The following is a 25,562-nucleotide window of genomic DNA, read 5'->3' as shown; positions in this document are numbered from 1 at the left end:
GCTCTCTAGTTACAGAGATAGAGGGATTCTTATGCTTTCCAAATACAGATGTTACTTAGACTGAAAGTGTGAACCATAGTCCACCTCTGAAGACTATGTTTCCATTTATAAATCTCTAGGATGTATAGCTTAGCAATTATTTTCCTTTTAAGATATGTACTAACATTCCAACAGATTAAGATTATAGCATGACAGACATAATTACATTTAGAAAGGACACACAAATGATATTCTCAGTTTCTTAGTTCTCTTTTATTTTATATTTCAGTGTATGTTACCTATCATATGATCATTTTTTCTTACAATTTTGTTGTGCACTTATCACATTAAATACATTAATATTGTAATTATTTATGAGTTGAAATAAGAATATAGAATTATACTCTATCCTTCTCTAGTCACATTAATTTTAAAGGTCTTTGATTATTAAGAAGTGTGCTCTGATATTCATTTTAATGTTTGATGGATGTGGTGTCACTTAATTATGAATGTTATATCCAAACTTGATTAACTAGCTAATGGTTATTATGCTACAAGAATTTTCATTAAATTGTTTATGGTAAAAACTCTAAAAAGATGATCCTAAAAGCACCTTTCATGTCTAGTAATCTCCGAGTCTATGATTTCACCAACCTAACAAATTAGCTGTAACTAGTTCATATTTAGGATTTTTAAGCAAAATATGTTAGGGAGTTTCTTTTATCTATTAGTCCAGTTCTCTGCTGCTAAAAATAGTAATTCAAAAAGTTGAGGGAGAGGAATCACCTAGATTCTGTATCTCTAGGCAGTTTCCCGTTACAATTTATTCAGAATAGGTCTCTATCATGTGAATCTTAAAATTGCTCAGACTATACCTTAAAAGATTTGGTTAAGCTATTCCCCTATTGTAACAATATAGGTACTTTATCAGGAATGTATTCAGAAGATTAAAATTACTCCACCCTGCTCACACAGTGCCTTAGAGGAAGATAAAGTTGTAAACTCTTGATGGAACAATGAAAAGTCCCTAACTCATAGCAAAGGTAGAACCTTAAGCTAGGTCTATTTTTAGATCTAATACAAAAGGGTGCTAAATAGCTATAAAGGTTAAATTAATCACTAAAACTTCAAGAAACTTACAAAAGGCAAGCTTAACAAAAGAGGTGTGAAGGTCTAATCTACCCAGAGAAGGTGAGAACTAAAGAGTGGTGAGAACTATGAATGGGCAGTCCTGGGATCAAGTGTCTACTGTGATCAGTAGACGTGAAAATATAGGGGAGGTGATATAAAAGAAAATTTCTTTAAAGGGAAGGGACTTACTGAATTTGAGGAGTTGGAGTTCATAGTTGGAGTTAGAGTTCGCTGTGGAGGGGGAGTTTGGAATTAGTTTGGAGGAGCTGGCTCTCTGAACTTAGTTGGAGTTTGGAGTTAGTTGGAGGAGCTGGGTCTATGAAAGTTCAGGAGGTGAGGATTTCAGTGAAGGACTGGAATTTTGCTTGGGACAAATCTTGTGGTAAGTGATAAAATATTGACTAGTCTCTCTTAAGGCTTCATACTATTTTCTCTTATTCTCTCTCTCTCCCATTCCTTAATTCCTTCATTTGTATTAATTATCTCCATAAAACCCAGTTGACTTGGGTATTTTCATATTTGGGAATTTTTCCCATGGCGACCACTTATTTTTTATTTAAATCAAGACATTAAAAATTATCTTTACAGTTTTGGCAATTCGCAGTCTTGAAACCCACATTTTTGCTGTTACAACCATGCACATAGCAGAAGTTACTCTGTATCTCTCTTCGCTGCCATCTCTAATTTCTCTGTGCTTTCAGATCCTGACTGAATCATACTGTTGATCAACAACAACAAAAAAATCCTTCACCGTTCAGAAAAGTACCATACCAACATATGTTTCAAGAGGTTGTCTGCATTCCAAAATGAAAACCCTTTGTTAAAATTCATATAATTTGTCATCATGCCTGAGGCAGTGAAGCTCATATGCCCCAAGTGCTCTGCATTTTGCTGGATGATTCCTTAGCTTATCACTGTTGTTATAGTATTATTCCTATGAACAGAGGCTTGAAAAAGACCAAGATGAAATCTGTAACACTTAATGCAATATCTTTGTGTTTAGAAAATATAGTTTAAGGAAAGAACTTGGATCAGAATTATAAATATTTGTATTGTATTATATTGTATTGCATTTATTTATTTATATTTAAATCCAACCCAATTACTTTATTTATTTTTAACATTATTTTTTTATTTGGTCAATTTCAAACATTATTCCTTGGCTAGAAAAAATCATTTTCTATTCTCTCTCCCCTCCCCAGTCCTCTCCCATAGCTGACATGCAATTCCACTGAGTATTACATGTGTCCTTGATCAGAACCCATTTCCATGTTGTTGGTGTTTGCACTAGGATGTTTATTTATAATCTGCTTTCCCAATCATATCCCACTCGACTTTTTCTTCGGTGTTTCTACTCCCACAATTTTCCACTGGATGTGGATAGTGGTCTTTCTCATAGATCCCACCGAATTGTTACTGCATTGACACTAATGGAGAAGTCCATTATGTTCGATTGTACCACAGTGTATCAGTCTCTGTGTACAATGTTTTCCTGGTTTTGCTCCTTTCACTCTGCATCACTTCCTAGAGGTTGTTCTACTTCCCATGGAATTCCTCCACTTTATTATTCCTTTGAGCTCAATAGTATTCAATCACCACAATTTGTTCAGCCATTTCCCAATTAAAGGACATCCCCTCATTTTCCAATTTTTGGCCACCACAAAGAGTGCAGCTATGAATATTCTTGTACATGTATTTTTCCTTATTATTTCTTTGGGGTACAAACCCAGCAGTGCAATGGCTGGGTAAAAGGGCAGACGTTCTTTTATTTTTTTTTTCCATTTGAATAAGTTTATTTAGTCAATTTAGAGCATTATTCCTTGGTTACAATAATCACATTATTTCCCTCTTTCCCCTCCACCCACTCTTCCCACAGCCAACATGCAATTTAATTGGGTATTACATATGTCCTTGATCAGAACCCATTTCCATGTTGATTTTTGCAATAGGATGTTCATTTAGAGTCTACATCCCCAACAATATGCCTTCAACCCATGTATTCAAGCAGTTGTTTTTCTTTGGTGTTTTTACTCCCACAGTGTTTCCTCTGGATGTAGATAGTGGTTTTTCTTGTATGTTCCTCTGAATTGTTCAGGGTCATTGCATTGCAACTAATGGAGAAGTCCATTACATTCAATTGTACCACATTGTATCAGTCTCTGTGTACAATGTTTTCCTGGTTCTGCTCCTCTCGCTCTACATCAATTCCTGGAGGTTGTTCCAGTCCCCATGAAATTCCTCCAATTTATTATTCCTTTTAGCACAATAGTATTCCATCACCAACATATACCACAATTGATTCAGCCATTCCCCAATTGAAGGGTAGCCCCTCATTTTCCAATTTTGGGCCACCACAAAGAGCGCAGCTATGAATATTCTTGCACAAGTATTTTTTCCTTATTATCTCTTTGGGGTACAAACCCAACAGTGCTATGGCTGGATCAAAGGACAGGTAGTTACGCCCTTCGGTCATAGTACCAAATTGCCCTCCAGAATAGTTGGATCAATTCACAACTCCACCAGCAATACATTAATGTCCCAAATTTGCCACATCCCCTCCAACATTACTTTCCTTTGCTGTCATGTTAGCCAATCTACTAGGTGTGAAGTGATACCTCAGAGTTGTTTTGATTTGCATTTCTCTGATTATAAGAGATTTAGAGCACTTTTTCATGTGCTTATTAATAGTTTTGATTTCTTTATCTGAAAACTGCCTATTCAAGTCCCTTGCCCATTTATCAATTGGAGAATGACTTGATTTTTTGTACAACTGGTTTAGCTCTTTATAAATTTGAGTACTTAGACCTTTGTCAGACGTTTTGTAATGAAGATTATTTCCCAATTTGTTGCTTCCCTTCTAATTTTGGATGCATTAATTTTGTTTGTACAAAAACCTTTTAATTTCATGTAATCAAAATTATTGATTTTACTTTTTGTGACTCTTTCTAAGTCTTTTTTGGTTTTAAAATCTTTCCTTTCTCAAAGATCTGACAAGTATACTATTGTGTGTTCACCTAATTTGCTTATAGTTTTCTTCTTCATATTCAGGTCATTCACCCATTCTGAGTTTATCTTGGTGTAGGGTGTGAGATATTGATCCAAACCTAATCTCTCCCATACTGTCTTCCAATTGTCCCAGTAGTTTTCATCAAAAAGTCGGTTTTGGTCCCCAAAACTGGAATCTTTGGGTTTATCATAGATTGTCCTGCTGAAGTCATTTACCCCAAGTCTATCCCACTGATCCTCCTTTCTGTCTCTTAGCTAGTAAGAAATTGTTTTGATAACCATTGCTTTATCATATAGTTTGAGATCTGGGACTGCAAGTCCTCCTTCCTTTGCATTTTTTTTTTCATGATTTCCCTGGATATCCTTGATATTTTGCTCTCCCAAATTAACCTTGTTATGTTTTTTTTTTCTAATTCCGTAAAGAAGTTTTTTTGCTAGTTCAATGGGTATAGCACTAAATAAGTAAATTAATTTAGGTAAGATTGTCATTTTTTATTATGTTATCTCATCCCACCCATGAGCAATCAATGTTTTTCCAATTATTTAGATCTAGTTTTAATTGTTTGGAGAGTGTTTTGTAGTTGTGTTCATATAGTTTCTGTGTTTGTCTCTGCAGATAGATTCCTAAGTATTTTATATTGTTTAGGGTGATTTTAAATTGAATTTCTCTTTCTAATTCTTGCTGCTGAGATGGATTGGAGATATATAGAAATGCTGATGACTTATGTGGGTTTATTTTGTATCCTGCAACTTTGCTGAAGTTGTTGATTATTTTGACTAGCTTTTTGGTTGATTCTCTAGGATTCTTTAAGTAGACCATCATATCATCCGCAAAGAGTGATAGCTTGGTCTCCTCCTTGCCTATTTTAATGCCTTCAATTTCTTTTCCTTCTCTAATTGCTACTCCTGGTGTTTCTAGTACAATGTTAAATAATAGGGGTGATAATGGGCATCCTTTTTTCACTCCTGATCTTATTGGGAAGGCTTCGAGTTTATCCCATTGCAGATGTTTGCTGATGGTTTTAGATATATACTTTTTATTATTTTTAGGAAAGTCCCTTCTATTCCTATACTTTCTAGTGTTTTCAATAGGGATGGGTGTTGTATTTTATCAAAGGCTTTTTCTGCATTTATTGAGATAATCATGTGATTTTTGTCAGTTTGCTTGTTAATATGGTCAATTATGTGGATCGTTTTCCTAATATTGAACCAGCCCTGCATTCCTAGTATAAATACTACTTGATCATGGTGAATGACTCTTCTGATCACTTGCTGGAGTCTTTTTGCTAGTATCCTATTTAAGATGTTTGCATCTATATTCATTAGGGAGATTGGTCTATAGTTTTCTTGCTATGATTTTTTATGTTTTTGACCCTACTGACTTTGGGATCAGTACCATGTTTGTGTTGTAAAATTAATTTGGTAGAACTCCTTCTTAGCTTATTCTGTTGAATAGTTTGTATAATATTGGGATTGGTTGTTCTTTGAATGTTTGATAGAATCATTTATTGAATCCATCTGGACCTGGGAATTTTTTCTTAGGGAGTTCTTTGATGGCTTGTTCAATTTTTTTTTCTGATATGGAGTTTAGGTAATTAATTTCTTCCTCTGTTAGTCTAAGCAATTTATGTTTTTGTAAGTATTCATCCATATCACCTAGATTGCCATATTTGTTGCCATATAATTGGGCATAGTAGTTTTTAATGATTGCCTTAATTTCCTCTTCATTAGAGTTAGGGTCTTCATTTTCATCTTGCATACTTTCAATTTGGTTTTTTCTTTCCTTTTTTTAATTAGACTGACTAGTACTTTTTCTATTTTATTTGTTTTTTCAAAGTAGCAGCTTCTATTCTTATTTATTAAATCAATAGTTCTTTGACTTTCAATTTTATTAATTTCTCCTTTGAGTTTTAGGATCTCTAATTCAGTCTTCATCTGAGGATTTTAAATTTTTTTGCTTTCTAGTTTTTTAATTTGCATGACTAATTCATTGACCTCTGTCCTTCTTAATTTGTTAATATATGAACTCAAGGATATAAATTTTCCCCTGAGTACTGCTTTGGCTGCATCCCATAAGTTTTGAAAGGATGTCTCACCATTGTCATTTTCTTCAATGAAGTTATTAATTGTTTCTACAGTTTGTTCTTTAACCGTTTTTGGAGAATCATATTGTTTAATTTTCAATTAATTTCTGATTTACCTCTCCATGTACCCTTACTAATTATTATTTTCATTGCATTATGATCTGAGAAGGTTGTATTTATTATTTCTTCCCTTTTGCACTTGTTTACAATGTTTTTATGCCCTAATACATGGTCAGTTTTTGTGAATGTACCATGTGCTGCTGAAAAGAAGGTGTATTCCTTTTTGTCCCTATTTATTTTTCTCCACATGTCTACTAACTCTAATATCTCTAAGCTTTCATTCACTTCTCTTACCTCTTTCTTATTTATTTTTTGGTTTGATTTATCTAGTTCAGATAGAGGAAGGTTCAGGTCTCCCACTAGTATAGTTTTTCTGTCTATTTTCTCCTTGAGCTCCTTTAGTTTCTCCTTTAGAAATTTGGATGCTATGCCATTTGGTGCATACATGTTGAGTACAAATATTTCCTCAGCAGACAGTCTTTTAGTGCCCTTTGGGCATAGTTCTAAATTGCCATCCGGAATGGTTGGATCAATTCACAACTCCACCAGCAATGAATTAATGTCCTGACTTTGTCACATCCCCTCCAGCACTCATTACTTTCTGTTGCTGTCAAGTTAGCCAATCTGCTATGTGTGAGGTGGTACCTCAAAGTTGTTTTGACTTGCATCTCTCTGATTATAAGAGATTTAGAACACTTTTTCATGTGCTTATTAATGGTTTTGATTTCTTTGACTGAAAATTGCCTATTCATGTTCCTAGCCCATTTATCAATTGGAGAATGGCTTGATTTTTTGTACAACTGGTTTAGCTCTTTGTAAATCTGAGTAATTAAACCTTTGTCAGAGGTGTTTGTTATGTAGATTGTTTCCCAGTTTGTTGTTTCCCTTCTAATTTTGGATGCATTTGTTTTGTTTGTACAAAAACTTTTTAATTTGATATAATCAAAATTATTGATATTATATTTTGGGACTCTTTCTAAGTATTGGTTGGTTTTAAAATCTTTCCCTTCCCAAAGGTCTGACATGTATACTATTCTGTGTTCACATAGTTTACTTATAGTTTCCTTCTTTATGTTCAAGTCATTCACCCATTCTGGGTTTATCTTGGTGTAGGGTGTGAGGTGTTGATCCAAAACTAATCTCTCCCACACTGTCTTCAGGTTTCCCAGCAGTTTTTATCAAATAGTGAATTTTTGTCCCTAAAGCTGGAATCTTTGGGCTTGTCATAGTCTGTCTTGCTGAGGTCACTTACCCCAAGTCAATTCCAATGATCCTCCTTTTGGTCTCTTTCTAGTACCAAATTGTGTTGATGACCACTGCTTTATAGTTTAGTTTGAGATCTGGTACTGCAAGGCCACCTTCCTTTGCAGTTTTTTCATGATTTCCCTGGATATCTTTGATCTTTTATTCTTCCAAATGAACTTTGTTATGGTTTTTTTTCTAATTCAGTAAAAAAGTTTTTTGCACATTCGATGGGTATGGCACTTAATAAATAGATAAGTTTGGGTAGTAGGATGGTCATTTTTATTATGTTAGCTTGTCATACCCATGAGCAGTTAATGTTTTTCCAATTGCTCAGATCTAGTTTTAGTTGTGTGGAGAGTGTTTTGTAATTGTGTTCATATAGTTCCTGTGTTTCGGCAAATTGATTCCTAAGTATTTTATAGTGTCTAGGGTGATTTTGAATGGAATTTCTCTTTCTAATTCCTGCTGCTGAGATCTGTTTGAGATATATAGAAATGCTGATGACTTATGTAGGTTTATTTTGTATTCTGCAACTTTGCTAAAGTTGTTGATTATTTCCTCTAGCTTTTTAGTTGACTCTCTAGGATTATTTAATTAGACCCTCATATCATCAACAAAGAGTGATAGCTTGGTCTCTTTTTTTATTGTATTTAGGTATTAATTGATTTATTTTATAAAATGACTTATAAAACTTGTCAGCACAATGTCTTATAATTTTTTAAAGAAAAATTTTCCTTGAGGGGGATGGGGGAAAATGTCTTACAGATAAATCCAAATTGGAAGACTTTCATTTGAGAATTTCTTCTCCTACATATTTATGTAAAATAGATGTTTCTATTAATGTCATTCCTTTCTCAAAATTTCTCTGATGCTTTTGTCTATGAAATATTTAGAAAACAGAAATGTAGTTTGATATCCAATAACTAGATTATTTTGAAATGTTATTATTCTGTAATAGATCTCCATTTTTACTTCATTCAGGTACATCTCAATGTGTTTATAAAATGTTGTTTTGGCCTTCAACATCTTCATTTATACCTAGTAGAGTCATTCTTATAAACTGTAGTATAGAGGTTATCTAATTAACCTTTCTTTAAAAATAAAAATAATTAGAAAGAAACTATTCAGCTCAGTGAATTTTTCATAATTTTTCCACCTAACCTGTACTCCTCCCATCCACTATTTTATGAAAACTGGAAGTTGTTTGTAAGAGAGGATGAGGTTTTTCCTTGGACATTTTTTCAAAGAGAACTCTAAGCCTCACACAAGGGTTGCTTCCTAAACTGATTCCCAGTCTAGGCCATACATGCATATGCTGTTGTGTGATAAACAAAGTGAACTAAATTGAAATCAGGGAGGTCAGAAAAAAATAAAACTAAAAATAATTAAGTAGAAGCTGATATTTCAGATTCAAGCAAGGCTGTATGCTTGTGCTATTAGAATTCCTAACATGATTTATTACTTAGAGGAGTGATATAAAATCATAAGTTGATGTTAAGTGTCTTGCAGCTGAGATTTAGTCATTCTCAAATAGGACAATGTCTTCCAAATGTCCTGATTTCCTGGTAGCAAATCATCTTTGAATTACCTGGAAATAGCCGTAGGAGAGGTTAAGTATGAATCTCTAAGGAATGCTTTTTTAGGTCTATTCTTCAGAAGTCAAGATTTTGGAAGTCTCAGGACTCTGAAAGGCAGAACATCAGTCATCAAATCCTTCAAAATGAAATTGATAACCAGAAAACAGAAATTTGTCTCATATGGCTGGCATATTACACTGCTGAGTCCATCAAATTGAACTTAGGAGTCATTAAACATCCCAAAGGTTTGATAGTTTTTTTCTTCAAATTAACTTCTGTCCAAAATGCTTTTCTTGTCCTAAATTTACCTAAATAGTTTCTTGAGATTAAGTGTAAGGCTTTAACATTTATTCCATGTAATTTTCATCTTAGTACATTAATCTTGGGTCTTTTGGATCATGTTTCCAGAGAAATATAAAAATGAGATCTGAGCTGATATTAAAAGTATAAGCTTATATGTTTACCTATTTATTCACTCATAAATCATAATGTAGTACTATACTAAAATTGATGTATACATTATAAAACATGGAATTTATAAATGAGTTAAAATTAAATAAAATGTCAAAATAATTTTATCCATTATATTTAATAAAAATAAATATTTTTATTTCCACTAATTGCTATTAATATTACAATTTTAGTGGGAGCAAAGTTAATGTATGGGAAACTTTGTCTTAAAACATTTCCAGATCTACTACTCAATGTTTGTATGATATGTGATCTTGGGTCATGTAAAAGAAAAGATGCCTCAAAAAACTGATGTAGATTGCATAGATGATAGATAAATGGACAGATAATGTAAATTTGTCCATCTCAAAGGGTAGATTACGTCTCTCCAAACCTTTCATCTATCATTCTAACAGAAACTTTCTTTTAAAATGAATTTTTAAACATTTTTTCCATGGTTACATGATTCATGTTCTCTTCCTCCCTACTTCCCTCCCCTCTCTCTCGAAGCTGACAAGCAATTCCACTGGGTTATACATATATTATCATTCAAAACCTCTTTCCATATTATTCATTTTTGTATTAATATTTTAAAATCAAAATTCCAAATCACATACTTCTATATACAAATGATAAATCATATGTTTTTTTTTCTGGATTTCTACTCCCACAGTTCTTTCTCTGGATGTGAATAGCATTCTTTCTCATAAATCCCTTGGGGTTGTCTTGGATTACTGCATTGCTATTAGTAGCAAAGTCTAGCACATTTGATTATCCCACAATGTTTCAGTTACTGTGTACAATGTTCTCCTGGTTCTACTCATTTTGCTCTGCAACATGTAGATCTTTCCAGTTCACATAGGAATCCTCCAGTTCATCACTCCTTTTAGCACAATAGTATTACATCACCATCAGATATCACAATCTGTTCAGCCATTCCCCAATCCAGGGACATGCCCCCATTTTCCAATTTTTTGCCACCACAAAAAGTGTCAACTGATACTGTCTTTAGCAGAAATATAAAAATATGAAATTGTTTAACTCCCTTCCTCTACCTATAATGATCAAGACCTTTGGCAATCCTCATAGTCAACAAATTGACTACACTGAGAAATTCAGAAAAATTGGCTGTGATGCTATAGTTAGTATGTGTGAGAATTAGGTCCTGAACTCAGGTCTTCCTGACTCTCAAGCTATTAATATATGTGAGAGAATGTGAGTATACCACATATATGTACATGTACAAAAATGTTACATACATGTATTATCATTCTTATGATAATGTATATGCATTATTTTATGGTTTTAATCAAGTTGATATTGAAATAAAACACAAATGTCATCTGACAAAGGTGAACAAAAAGTCAATAAGCGATAGGCCAAGAGATTCCTGTGGGAAAACTAGGCGTTAATTTTTTTTAAACCATTACAGTTTTCAGATGAAATTTCTCAAAACATAATAGTGAGCAGCATGTGAAACTATTTTGATGTGGATCTTATATTTGAGAAAGCAAAGGCTCCTGTATCAAGTCTATTTAAATAAGATCAATTCCAACTTTCTCTATTAAGATGCCAAGATTGAATGGTTGGGAGATATTTCAAATATTGTTGCTTTAAGGGTAGGAAATGAACTCCCTTTTGTATCATTGAGAAACAGTAGAACTCAAGCACTTTTAGCATTAGGTTAAAATCTATGTGGTATTCTTTATTTCTGTTCCAGTTTCTGAGAGGGTATAGATCTGAGAGTCATAAGTCCTATTTGGTACTAGTTAACTACATTTTTTACCTGTAAAATCACTGAAACACATATTCAAAAACTTTCCTTAAATGTAGTTATAAAAGAAATGAAGTCAGCTTTTCTTGGCTCCTACCCCAGACATAAAACATTCATTCTGAATTATGTAATAGGTAACTATGAAAATTCATAGTACTCTTTATTTTACATTGAACTATTTAAGAAATTAGAATTCAAAAATAAATTCAAAATCTAATGATCCCAAAAGAAACCTGTCACTCAATAACGGTTTAAGAATTAGACATTAACTGTAAAATGAAAAGAATTGTCTCATAGAGACAATTAAAGCAGTCAAAGAAAAGCATTGCATTTATTTACAGATGGAAATTAAGCTTATTTATTTTTCTAAAGATTTGTCCTCTTTGGTTACACTTTGTAAGAAAACGAACACATGTAATTATGTCATTAGTTAAATTAGGCATCTTTTTTCCAAGTCTTTTTGTTTGCTGTCTTTCTGGGCCTTCTCTCTGTGTCTCTGTCTCTGTCTGTCTTTCTCACTAACTTCCATGGGTTTAATTGATTATTTACTTATTTCGTAGATGATTTGACCACTAGGTCCAGTCCAAATTCATGAACTACCTATAGTATATTACAAATAGGATTTCCCAGGGACATCTCAACCTCCAAATACCCAAAGGGGAACCCATTCATTCCATATACTCCAAAAATTTACATCATTTTTCAAACTTAAAAAAATTCTGACAAAAAACCAACATTGTTCCAGACTTTGAGAATCATAACTTTGTATTATCATTGACTCCTAAATCTTTTTCATGCAACATATCAAATTAGTTGTTAAATATGTCTTTCTATCTCTACAGTGCACATCATAGGGAAATATATATATATATATATATATATATATATATATATATATATATATATATATTTATCCTGTCCTTCCTATTCACATAGGTAGCACCCTATTTCAGACCTTCAATTCTTATCTATATTATGATAATAGCTTCCTATTTAGTTTCCTAGTCTCAAGGGTGTTTTTTTTCCCACTTTACTTCACCCTCCACAAGACTGATAAGCATAGATCTGACTATGTTTGTTGCCCTGTTCAATAAACCTCAGTGATTCTGTTACCTATAGGATGAACAAAAGGTTATCTTTCCAGACTCACCGTACATTAGTGTCTTACCTATACACTGTAACACTGTCAAAATAGCCTTATTTCAATTCATTACCTATTATACTTTATCTCTTACCTCCATGATTATGCAAGTGGTTTTCTCCATGTCACTCTTCATTTCTCCTCATAAAATCCTTTTTTTTTCTTTCAAGGTACTTACTCATAGACTATCTTCTACTTAAAACCTTCCCTGATATCCCCAGTACTAATTTGTTTCCTCCATAAGCATTTTGTATTTTGCTAACTTAGATTTATTCTCCTTATACATATTCAAAATATATTTATATATGTTTATGACTCTAATTAGAATGCAAGATCGTAGGGAATCTAGGTGGTTTAGTGAATAGTGTCAGGTCCTGGGTTGAAATTTGACCTCAGAAACTTCTGAGCAATGTGACTCTGGGCAAGTCACACAACCCCATTGCCGGATCCTTAACCCTTTTTTGCCTTGGAACCAATATCAGTTCTAAGACAGAAGTTAAGGGTTTAAAATGAAAAAAAGAATGTAAGTTCCTCAAGATTAGGGATTTTTTTATTCTTAGTATTTGTACAGAGTTGGTGCTTAGTAAATGATTGAAAATTGGTTGTTTTGATTTTTACTAGTTTTAAATATATATTCAGATGTCCGTCAAATGGTTGAACAGAGATTAAGCCACCAAAAAGTAGACATTTATTATATATACTATATGAACAAAGTAGTCACTAAATATAGGGTGTTGCAAAGGTTTTAGTGAAGTTTTAAACTGAAGGTTAAAGTACATATTTGTGAGGTCCTTGGTTATAACAGATATACATTGCCATTCAGACATTTATAATATACCCATGTGACAACAGGGGAAACAGAGGAAAATGAGATCATAGTATTTTTCAATGATTCCATTGTAAATAAGGCTTTTAGGAAACTGGATCTTTATTAATCACGTAGATATAAATAACTACCTGATATATTAGAAAATAGAATATATCTATCTTCTTATATTTGGGGAAAGATGCATTTTGCAGTTATTGGTGGCTAAATTTTTTAAAACTGATATTAATCCTTTAGTAATGGAATAGAATAATTATTTGTATAATTCATATGGGTTTATATCTCTGACTCATGACATAATGAGAAATAATTTCATATAATATATGGACTCTTGCCTTATTAATTACTCTTAGAACACTTTAAATCTGATCTTTATTTTCATATTCAGCACAATATGAACAAATATTTCTCTTGTTGATAAAAGTACCTCTGAATGGTAATTCAATATTCTGATCTATAATGAATTGATCATTTGTTTCCTCTTTTGAATTTTTCAATTTTCAAAATTCAATTGTTTCATCTTTTCCTTCTCTGATAACCACTTTTAAAAAATTTCTTCTGTGATAAATAATAACTGGAATGAATTAGAACAATCATAAAATCTCATCTCTGCTACTAAGCATGGAGTATCATGGCCAAATTTTTTAATCTCTTTGTTTCTGAATTTCTGTACTTATAAGTAACTTTATTTATTTTTACTTATTTATTCAGAAACTTAATAAGGTGATGTCCTATTAATGGAATATATTAGTATGTGACCTATATGTCTAGAAAATGCCTTGTAAATGGGGTATTTTATTGTAAACATTATATGTGTAAGGAGTCTTGAGGTTTTTTTGTTAATTGAAGTGTTATAGAAATCCAAAATTGTGTGTTTTGAATAACATTAGCTGATCACATGTTTTAGAACTGGAAGGGCCTTAGAAATCATGTAGGCAAATTGTTTTACTCAGAGGTAAACAGCTTTGTCTAAAGTCATACAAGTAGTACAAAGAAGGGAAAGGATTTAAAATTGGGTCTTTTGCATATAAATCTAATGTTATTTCCATTATACCATTTTTTCAGGACCTAGATACTTTTAATTTCTAGAAAAGAATCTATAATGTGTCCCTACATATTAGAAGTATTGTCAAGAACAATAGGGTTTTAATAAAGAAAATGAAAGGGGAAAATGATCTACATGTACAAAAATACTTATAGCAGCTCTCTTCTTAGGATCCCCAAACTAGAAACTAAGGAGATATTGACCTAGAAAGTCATAGATAAACATATAACATGATATTACTGTTCCTTTGGAAATGACAAAACAAATTGTGTCTAGACTGAAAAGGCCAGTAAAACTGATATGGAGTGAAGTTATAAGTAGGAGAACAATTTGTAGAAGGATAATCACATTGCCAATGAAATTTTGAATAGCCTTAGAATTCTGCATGAAAAGATAAATCCTGAGTGCAAAGATTAAAGATAGAACGTGCCACCTACACTCCTTCCAAGGAAGTTGTGTACATAAAACATAGAATGAGACACACATTTTTGGACATGTTCAATGAAAACTTTTTTTTTCAAGGACTGTGTATATTTGTTATGAGAGTTTCATTTTTTATCATTGACCTTAACCCTAACCCTCCCAGCTTTCAGATTCTGTCTTTCTTTATTTTCAATGAAGCTTTTATCATGAATTATTTTCCAGAAATGAAAAATAGGGATAGGATTGTGGCAATGTATTCATTTTCTTAACCTTTACCCCTTGTGGTCAATGAAGAGCAAGAATTTTTGAAAAAAATAATAAAGACAAAAGCAGAAGGTGGCAGCTTTGGTAAAACAAATTAGCTAATTTATGGAAATTAATCCAAAACAGCCAAGAAGTCACAAAACATGTCCTCTCCTATTTAATATAAATTTGTCAACTACATTGCTATACTACAAAATATCACTCCCAATATTAAACGAATCTTTCCAAGTTTTCTCATATTTACATGGGCTGTATTTTACTGTTCAGTTGCACACTTGGTTGCCTTTTTTACCCTAAAGTACCCAAATTGTACATGAGAATATTAAAAATGATTCACATTGATATTGTAATTTTTAGTTGACAAAAGGTTTTTCTTAAAAGTATAGTACAAGTCTTATTGTCTCTGTTTTTACAAATAAGGAAACTGAAGTTCAGAGAGCTATAACAATTTGTTCAGAGTCAAAAAGCTAGCAAATAAATGTTGCCCCCAAGAGGCCCAGCAAGATGATTTGTGTGACTCTTTGCAGCATGCCCTGTCCATAGGAGTCTCTAAAGTGTTTATGTGTGTTTTAAAATTTTCAAATATTTGGTTATTTTTAACAATCATTTATAAAAATTTAGAATTTAAAATTACCTTCTTACAAACCTATTAAGAAGCCATGATACCACTTTTACATGTAAAATCATGCTAAAATATATTTCCATATAAGCTATGTTGCAAAACAAAGAAAAAATGTATAATTCAGCCTGCACTCAGAATTCATTACTTCTCTCTCTCTCAAGGTGGATAGCATTTTTCATCATAGGTTTTATAATTACTTGGGTTATTGTCTTGAACAGTGCAGCTAATTCTTTCACAGTTCATCATAGTTACAGGATTACTGTTAATGTGTACAATGTCCTCCTGGTTCTGCTCACCTCATAAAGTATACATTTAATGAGAAAAATAGGCCTGCAGCTGTCCTTGTCTTTCCCTTAAAGATTTAATAAAAATGCATAAGGACAAGAGTCAATCCAATACAGCATCCTCTAAGAGAAAGGAAATCCATTGCAGTGGAGAATAATTTAACACTATCTATTATCCAATACTGATCAGATATGTAGTGAACAGTGTCCAAAGTAATGAAATAATTCCCACCTTGAGTTTTAAAAAATAATCTCTAGTATTAGTTCCTCTAAAAAGAATATTGCCTTTAATTTTTTATTGATTTTTTGTTTTTAAATCACCTTCACTCCCCAATATATTTTCCCTATCTCCTCAAACACATACACACATTCATGAATTCTATCCTTAAACAAAAATAAAAATAAAAAGGGAAGAGAAGAGTAGGAATTCTTGCTTGTTAAAAGATTGGTCTAGAACAAAAAAAAAAGTCTCTTACAACTACCAGATTCTAAATTATCTTATATAATGTTACTGTAAAAGTTGTTTAATGAATACTTGTAATGATGATGATATTTTTGCTATTAAAATTTTAAACCCTTACCTTCCATCTTAGAATCAATACTATGTATTGGTTCTAAAGCAAAATAGTGGTTAGAGCTAGGAAATGGGGTTTAAGTGACTTGCCCAGGGTCACAGATCTAGGAAGTGTCTGAGGCAAGATTTGAACCTAGGACCTCCTGTCTGTAGGCCTGTCTCTCAATCTACTGAGCCACCCAGCAACCCCCATTATTAATTCTAATTTAATTTATTAAATCTAATCTAATAATAATTAATTACTAATTAATTATTAATTCTAATTTAATAAAAATTAAAAATATTAATTATTAATTAAGTCTTTATTATAAACATATTTGTAAGATTTATTAGGAAAACTTTATATGATTGACAGTTATTCAGTTTATTGAAGTTCTATGCCTAGTTAATTAACATTGCTCATAAGGATTTTTCAATACAGGACAATGATGGTTAATCTTTTAGGAACCCCATACCATGCCCTGCCCCACCCCAGACTGAATGCCATGCCCCCACCTTACCCCCAGACAAGGGAGGGAGAAAGGGAGAGGAGTGGCCTGAGAACTCTGCTCAGGGAAAGGAGTAAGCACTTCCATTGGTCTGCTGGGCAGAGGAGGGGGTGATAATAGTGTAGAAAGGGGTAAGGGAGCAGCTCTGCTCCAGTCCCTCTGCCTTTCTAGTAATTAACTCTGGTTGGTAATGGTATGTGTACTCACAGAGAGGTCCTATGTGCTATATTTGGCATATGTGCCATAAGTTTGCCATCTGGATATAGGACATTAATAATTGTATTAGTACTAGACTATAATGTACAGGAGAGTTAGAACCATGTCTCAGGTAAACTTAATATCAGCTTTTAGTTTCAAATAGAATGTACATTGTTGAGGCTTAAAGAATGGGTTTTATATTAAATTGAATTTATGGAAATTCCTAGGTAGTTTTAAACCACTTCTATATTATGTCATACATACAAAATACTGATTTTTAATAAATGTCTTTTATTAATGAGATATAACCTTAGAATATTTTAAGTTAAATCTATTTACAACTTTTTAAAAGAATCACATTCTCGTAATGGTGGAGTGGTTAATATTATCTTCATTTTTTCCTCTTGTCCACTAAAAATAATTCAGAAGTAAAAATCTATTAATTATTTGAGAGAGAAATATGCCTACATATAAATGGAGATACATATATGTTAAAAGATGAAACTTAGTGAATTAAATATAAGAATCTTCCTCATGTCATATTTGTTGTAAGACATGAGGGGAAAGATTAAAACAAGAAATTTTCTATTTGTATAATATCCCAAAAAATCAGTATGCTTTATAGTTTTATGAAAATTTAAGTTTGCTGTTATTAAGAACTTAACTGCAGATAAAGGGCATAAGCAAAGATATATTATCTTGGAGCTTTGTAAAATCTCATCCTTTAAATATGTTTCATTTTCTTCTTTAATCAGAAAACTGTTTAATTCCTTAAATAATTCCACAAAGAGTCAGGAAGGTCAATTATATGACTGTTCAAGTTTTATTCAGAAATCCCTCAAATCCTGACTCTGATAGCCAAAGGCAAGATAACATTGGATGAAATCTATGGGTGAAAGTTAAAACAATGAAAAAACTAAATGCAAGCACCCTTTAGCAGTGGATGAAAAAGTGAAAATGGCATATTTTGGTTATTAAAAATTTATACTATATCCTTGGTTTAAAACATATATTTCTTTCTTTCAAGGTAACTGAACTGCACAACATCAAAAACATAACCAGACTGCCTCGAGAGACCAAGAAGCATGCAGTGGCAATTATCTTTCATGATGAAACATCAAAGACATTTGCCTGTGAGTCAGGTAAGCAATTACTAGCATTGCTCTAGCTTGAGAAAATTGAGCTGCTTCCAAAACAATGCCCCAGATGGATTAAGATACTATACAGAATGGGTTACCTTATCTTAATGAGAATGTGTTCTAGATCTTTTATTTTATTTTTAGGAAGAAGCTGGAAATATTGATTTTTATGGATGTTTTGGATGCTCATTTATTATCTGCTTTTGTCTGAATGTTGCTCCCATATGGTCTGAGGACTTTGCAGGTCCTCTATCCTCACTCTTTGAATTAAATAAATAGTGCTGGTGTGATGTGATTCGGTTGAGTTTAGGATGTATGTTCACGTTCTTGCCAAATAGTGCTAAGCTTTTGGTAGGATAATAATAACGCTGTCACTGCAGAAGAGCAACAAAGCACAGTCCAAGTCTCAAGACGATAGAAAACTGAACTTTAAGCACTTTATTGCACGCACAGCTGTTACAGTCCAAAAATAAATAAACTTCCAAATGGATTTTAATGATGGTTCTTGAAGCTCTATTATATTATTGAGATATGAGGTTACATTTGTTGTATTTGTTATTTTGAACTCCTTGTGTTATACAATATAAACTTTTCAGTTAAAGTAGAATTGTGTCTTGATAAGCAATAGTTTGATATATTTGATAAAGGACTGACCTCAAAGTTATTATGAAAGTTATTATTATATTCTTAGTCACCTAGGGCTAGATCCCCAGTATAATGCTGAAATTGTCCCTGCTGCTCACCCCACATATCCGAAACATTGTGAAATCTTTTCATTTTGACCTTTGTGAAGATTAAAATTAACTCTCCCTGATTATGAAGAATAAAATTGTAACCCCTGCCTATTTTTAGAACACCCTACTTAAAGTTGAGTGGGAAGATCTGCCCATTTTTATATCTAATCACCAAAAGTGTAAACATCCCATTTAATCATTAAATGAGAGGTCTGTGACACACATGTGCAAATAGTGGGTGAAGAATCAAAATTGACTGCCTGCCTCCTGGACAGTCCTAAGCAAAGTTTTAGACTATGATTTATTTGTCCAAGTAAAAAGTGGAGGAAGACACAGGAAGTTACAAAAGGTGTGGTCACTTCCTGTGAGAGGGACTTTTTCATTCTTTGGAGTGCAGGCTGAAGGACAAACCTGCTAACTGTACCAGAGACCCTGTACCTCATGAGACTGTTGGACTGACACATGATGAGTAAAAGAGCTGACTCCTTTCCTGGATATTTTCTGAAGAAAGTAGCCTCAGGAGAGACTAGCCTCTTGAGAAGGTTTTTCCCCAGGTCCTCAGTTTTTCCAAGGCCAGCTAAAAACAAACTCTCCCTCCCTGGGTTGGGCTAGGGGCCAGGAGTAATTACTTAGTTCTTAGGCTAGATATCTTACCCTATTCTCTCTCTGATTTTCCTTACTTCACTATTTCTACATTTTGTAAATAAATTGTAAATAAACCTTTTTGGAAGTAATATAAATTCCTGGTGAACACACTCTTAAATAATCCAGTTCAACCCTTTCAAAAATAACTCCTTTCCCCCCCCCCTTACATTTTATTTGGTGACCATGAAGGGACTTGGCAACCACTAGTCAGAGAAAAACTTCTCAATTTTTTAAGATAGCCAACAAGGGGAAATGTATAATTGTAAATCTGTTACCCTAAAAAAGAACTACATTTCCTGGGAGCCCACTGATTTCCTGTCCTTATGTACTTCCTTTAGACAGAGGATATAAGTGAGTGGGTGATCCTGTTGGACCTCTTTGGCATCTTGGCTCAATGGTGGTGAGTGGGATTTTCAACAGGCTTATCAGCCAGGGGAACATAGTCTTTATTTTGTATCCTCTTTATTCCTTGATTTCTAATGATCATTAATAAATCCCTTAAATATAATATTTTTATTATTGTGTTTTAATTTTACTTTTTTACAGCTTCTAAACATTACCTTTAGAGGGTTTTTTTCTTCTTGTATAGGCTTAACCATTGCTCAAAACTTCATCACCTCACATAGTCTACTAGAATAGTCTTTTCACTGATCTCCCTGTATCATATCTCTCTCCCCATTCTAAACCACCCTCCAAGTCTCACCAAGGTGATTTTTCCAAATTGTAGTTCTGACCAGATCTTCTTCTTGCTTCAAGGAACTTCAGTGATTCCTATTACTTCCAGGATCAAAAGTTAAAAAAAAAACCCTCCTTTGTGTAACATTTAAAGTTTTTCATATCCAGAACCATTCCTTCATTCCCAGCCTTCTTACACCTCATTTCTTTCTATGTAGTTTACAATATAACTACTTTGACCTACTTGCAATTCCTTGACTTCTTCCATCTTTGTGCCTTTGCACTAGCTATATCCCAAGACTAGAATTTTTTCTACCCTCATCTATTACTTTAAGTTTCCCTGGCTTCCTTTAAGATTCACCTAAAAGAGGAGGCAAAACAGGCTACAGATAATAAAGAAGGCAGATTATTTCCTATAAAGATCTAGGCTGCCAAGACCCAAGCTCTGGCTTAGTCAGGAAGGAGAGGAGAGAAAGCTTATTCATTCAGTGCATACTTTCTCACATTTTACCAGTTGGAAAGAAGAGATATTCATCCAATTCAATTGTGGCTTTCTATTGCGGGAAGCAAAGAAGATGAAAGGAGACAATATCTCTGCATCTGCTGGTAGGCAGTGAGCTCCTGCTTATCTCCTAAGACTCTCAGGACCTTGTCTTTCTCCAGAAATGATTCCTTCCTGTTTTTCAAGATTCCCTGAGACCAAAGTTGGGAAAAGAGGCCAAATTAAAAAGTTTTTAAAAACACCTTGGTAGAAGTGAAAGATGATGTTTCAAGGATCCAGGGACCCTATAGAGGCTGTGGTAGCACAGAGTTTAAAGTGCTTCCCTAGCTCTAGTGGTCCTCTCTGCCATGTCATTATGGTTTGTTGCTGGTCTTCTCCATGAAATGCACTGTAGAGTATAGAGAAGGCCATGCAATTCTGGAAATGTGTTTGCTTTTCTAAAATAGCTTCCCCATATTTTCCCCTTCAAAGCAATTCATTTCCTGAACTTTATAAATTTTTCTGGGGCAATTATAGTGAGCCAGAGAGTCAGGGTACTCTTGGTACCCTCAAAAGCTCCACCCTAACCATTTGATGTTTAGCTGTTTATCCTGAGTCAAGAAATTTGGTTGATGCTGTGAAAGCGGCTAGTCACTCTTCCCCCTACAGACACACTCTCCAGTATATATTCATGACCAAATTGCAACACTGGCTAAAAGACCTACTCGAGTGGTAAGGAAAAATGAGATCTAGTCTCATCCTGTGCATTTAAGTATAAATTGGAAAATCTCTTCTTCTTAACATTGAAGAAAGTAATATTATTCTTTGAAGCATCCGTTTCTTACTCTGTAAAATGAAGTGCCTAGAATATATCATCCCTATGATCCTTCCAAAGTTCTAATATAGTATATTTAGCATTTGGTTTTGTTTTCCTTTACAATTTTGGGGTAAGTCTTCAAGGTCTTCTTCTCTCTCCTTACTTAAAATTGTCTCTTTAACCCAGTGGTATGGTGTATTTGTATTTAGTTTGTATTTTTTTAAACTTTTACCTTCCATCTTAGAATCAATACTGTCTATTTGTTCCAAGGCAGAAGAGTGGTAAGGGCTGGACAATGGGGATTAAGTGACTTGCCCAGGGTCACATAGCTATGAAGCATCTAAAGTCAGATTTGAAACTAGGACCTCATGGCTCTCAATCTACTGAGCCACCCACCTGCCCCCAGTTTGTATTTTTTGAGAAACAAAGTTAATAGACTCCATAAAATGTTGAGTATGGCAGTATTGACATTGAAACTAAAACCTTTATGGTATTGCCAGATTCATGTGAAATATTTTTAAATCAACATGAAAAGTAAAAATTATAATTTATAAATGTACTACTTCAAATTGCTACAGTTTGTGACATTTGAGGCATCATCATCGTCATTTAGACAAGATTGAGTTGATTTATAATTGAGAATCACTGAAGTTGTCATTTTATCAGTACTGTCAACTTTCCCCTGTCCCTGATCACTAGTATCAAATGTTCACTGATATTAGATCACATTGAACAATTTGAAATTGTGTTGGTTAGCTTTTTTACAGCCCTCAGTTAACCACATAGAAGCCATTTTTTTCCTTTTTCATTAACTCTTTGTCCATGCAAATACATCATGACAGTTTCCCAAATTATCTTTCCTCTCTTTATAGCTTTAACAATTTTAAAGATAAAATTTGTAAAATGACCTCATTTTCTTAGGTACTTCTACAGCATCCAGAAAATTATCTTTGTGTCAAATAAAGTATATTGCAATTTTTATTAACTATATATATATTTAATTTATACATACTAAAGTGCTAGAAGTATAGGGAGAGGCTAAAAATTTGTGTATACCACTTTAATGGTGAGTTCTCTTTTAAAAAATAATGACATAACACAGCCATAGCAATGTTGCATGATGATTGACTATGAATGACTGTTCTCAGAAATATAATAAAGTAAGACAATTACAAATAACTCATGAAGACAAATGTTATCAACCACTAGAGAAAGAATTGATGGAGTCTGGATGCAGATCGAAGCATACTTCTTCTTACTTATGTGATTCAAAAATAAAATATTTTCAGTTATATAAGCCTAACTAAAAAAATGGAAAGTATAACAAAATGTCATGTATTTTAAGAGACTCTTAAAGACTTTACTGTTTGTACAAACATGAAGTTTTTTCTTTGCTTAGCTTATCTGTCTGATGCCTTCTCAGTCTCTTTTGTTGGTTCTTTATCCAATTCATGCCTACAAACTATGAGTGCACCGCCCCCCAAGCCTCTGTTCTAAGGCCTCTTCTCTTCATTCTATTTCCCTTGGTAATTCCATCATTTTCATGAGTTCAATTATTATCTCTATGCAAATGATTCTTATAGCTACATGTCCAGATGTGACTTCTCTCCTACACTCCAGTATTAGAAATTTCAAAATATATGTCCCTTGGGCATCTCAAACTCAAAATACTCAATGAATACTAATTAACTTTTTCTTAAGCCCATTTCTCTCCCCAACTTCCATATTACTATTTAGGGTACCATTGTCCTTGCAGTCATCAAGGATTACAATTTAACTCCTCTCTCACACTCATTAATTCCACATAGGCTATTTTCTTTTAAGTCTTGCCATTTCAACTTTCACAATGCCTCTCCTAACCATCTCCTTTCCACTCACACAACTGCAACTCTGGTGCAACCTTCATCATTTCACACTTGAGCTATATCTATAGCCTTCTGCTTGGTTTCCCCTGCTTCAAATATCATTAGCTTCCAAAGTGACCTCCATCTAGTACAGATATGATCATGTCACCTGTTACAAGGGAATCACTTTAAAAGACTGATATATATTAATTTAAGGTCGCCAAGGAATCAGCTATGTAATTCCTAAATGAAAAACTCAAGTCAGCCGTCAGCCTTTTTTGGAGTTTAATTACAATAGGAGCAAGAAAGGAATTAGAGATATATAGAGAGAGAGAAAAGGGGAGAGAAGGGAATAGGGCTTAAATACCCCTTCTGTTTAGGCTGGGCCAAAAGGCCCAAGCCCTTAGATAGCTGGGGCAAAGAAAAGAGATCAGTCCCTTTCACTCACGTGTCCAAAATGGAGAAACAGTCTCAGAGGCCCCCACCTTCCGCTTCCTTCAGAGCAAGCTTCCTCAGAGCCCAGGAACCACACCGACCAAAAACTCAATCCCCCTCTCCCGAGTCTCCAGACCCTCCTATCTTTAAGGACACCATCCAAGTTGCCTCCCCTCAGTCCTCACATCTACCAATCACTCTTCATCAATTTCCCTGTCAATGGAGGCTCTCGCTTAACCCAGGACCGCCCAGAGGTTTCTGGCTTTTGCACATGTCTGTTGAAGGTCATATTTTTCAAATGATTAAATCTTTACTCCTTTGTTCCAGCCCTTTCTAAATCCTGTTAACTTGAGTATGGTAGAGATTGGAATAATTAAATTTTGATCTAGGCTGCAGCCCTTACTCAATCTTATTAGGACTGAATAGGGTGGAGTATCTCCATTGTATCAATTCTAAAATCAATCAAGACTCAAAGAAATTCCTGTTCTATGCTTAAGCATAGGTCAAAGTCCTTTCCATTGTTCAGCAAAGGGTTTCTGTCCTAAAGTAATCTTAAGAAGGGAAGAGAAGGAACCTCCCATGCCAATGGAGTTCCCATTCCAATAGACTATCAGTAAGAAATTTTCCAAGTATGAAATATCCCAATGGTGAAATTTTCAACAATTATAAGTCTAAGGAAATTTGAGGTTTACAATCCCCCCTGATGATCATTGGGAGACTAGTCTCCCCATTGATCATTTAACATAATCATTTTGTAGTTCTAAATTCACTTCTAACTAAAGATATACACAATATTCAATTTTCTAAGAGAAATTAGAATAGTGAGAGAGGAAATAGAAAAGAAAAGAAAGCAAAACCAATGTTTGCTAGGCGCATTGACAGAAAACCAAATTAGGGGCAGTCCCTTTTGGCATAAATGTTACAATAAATGTTCAATCAAAAGTTCAGTCCAATCAATCACATCCAAAGTTCATTCTTGATCTTCTTGATGAAGTGTAGGTTTTTGGCATCTTTCTGCAACAGTTGATTCTCTGGATATAAAAGTTTCAAGCTTCTTTCTTGAAGATCTTTTCTCGAACAAAATCAAAATCTTTGAAGATTTTTTATAAAAGTAAAATCTTAAACAAAAGTCTTGGATTTTTATAAAAATAAAATCTCAAACAAAAAAAAATTCAAAAATGAAAAAATTCTTAGATTTTAAATTAAAATACAATCCCCCCTGAAGTAAGTATTTAAAAAAAAATATCAAGTTTAGCTCAGAATGCAATGTTCAGTTATGGGGGTGTATGTGTCAATTATCAAAAGAATAGAAAAATAATCAAAAACATAAGAAAATTTCAAAATAGACCTTGTATAGGTCCAGTTTAAAGTAATTTCTATCCCACAAGTATGTAGGACAGAATGCAGTAATATTTCACTTAGCCATTTGTAGCCAAGACTACAGGAAGTTGCCATAATATAAGAAGAAAAGAATTAGAATTCTATTTTGATGGGGAAATGTCATTCCCTTGTCTGATTTTTTTTCCTTCAGAGATATAGGGAGCCAGCATGATAGTCAAGCTTTTTACTTGTTTGAGTACTTCGAAAGGAGTGTAGATACAAGGAAGTCCTACGACTTAAA

The 25,562-nt window shown here is 33.5% G+C and overlaps 1 protein-coding gene across 1 annotated transcript in view; it reads left to right on the top strand.

Annotated features, from left to right (window-relative positions):
- DOK6 (docking protein 6) overlaps window positions 1-25,562 on the top strand; it is a 721,700-nt gene that overhangs the window by 272,555 nt on the left and 423,583 nt on the right. The window contains exon 3 of the mRNA XM_001365868.4: window positions 18,199-18,313. Within this exon, the coding sequence (XP_001365905.2) occupies window positions 18,199-18,313 (115 nt within the window). The remainder of the gene's footprint in view (window positions 1-18,198; window positions 18,314-25,562) is intronic.

The sequence above is a fragment of the Monodelphis domestica genome, chromosome 3 (genome assembly GCF_027887165.1).
Source record: "Monodelphis domestica isolate mMonDom1 chromosome 3, mMonDom1.pri, whole genome shotgun sequence".
In the NCBI taxonomy this organism is placed as follows: Eukaryota; Metazoa; Chordata; class Mammalia; order Didelphimorphia; family Didelphidae; genus Monodelphis; species Monodelphis domestica.
Note: the sequence above shows the minus strand (reverse complement) of the source record. Positions and strands in the feature narration are given on the sequence as shown.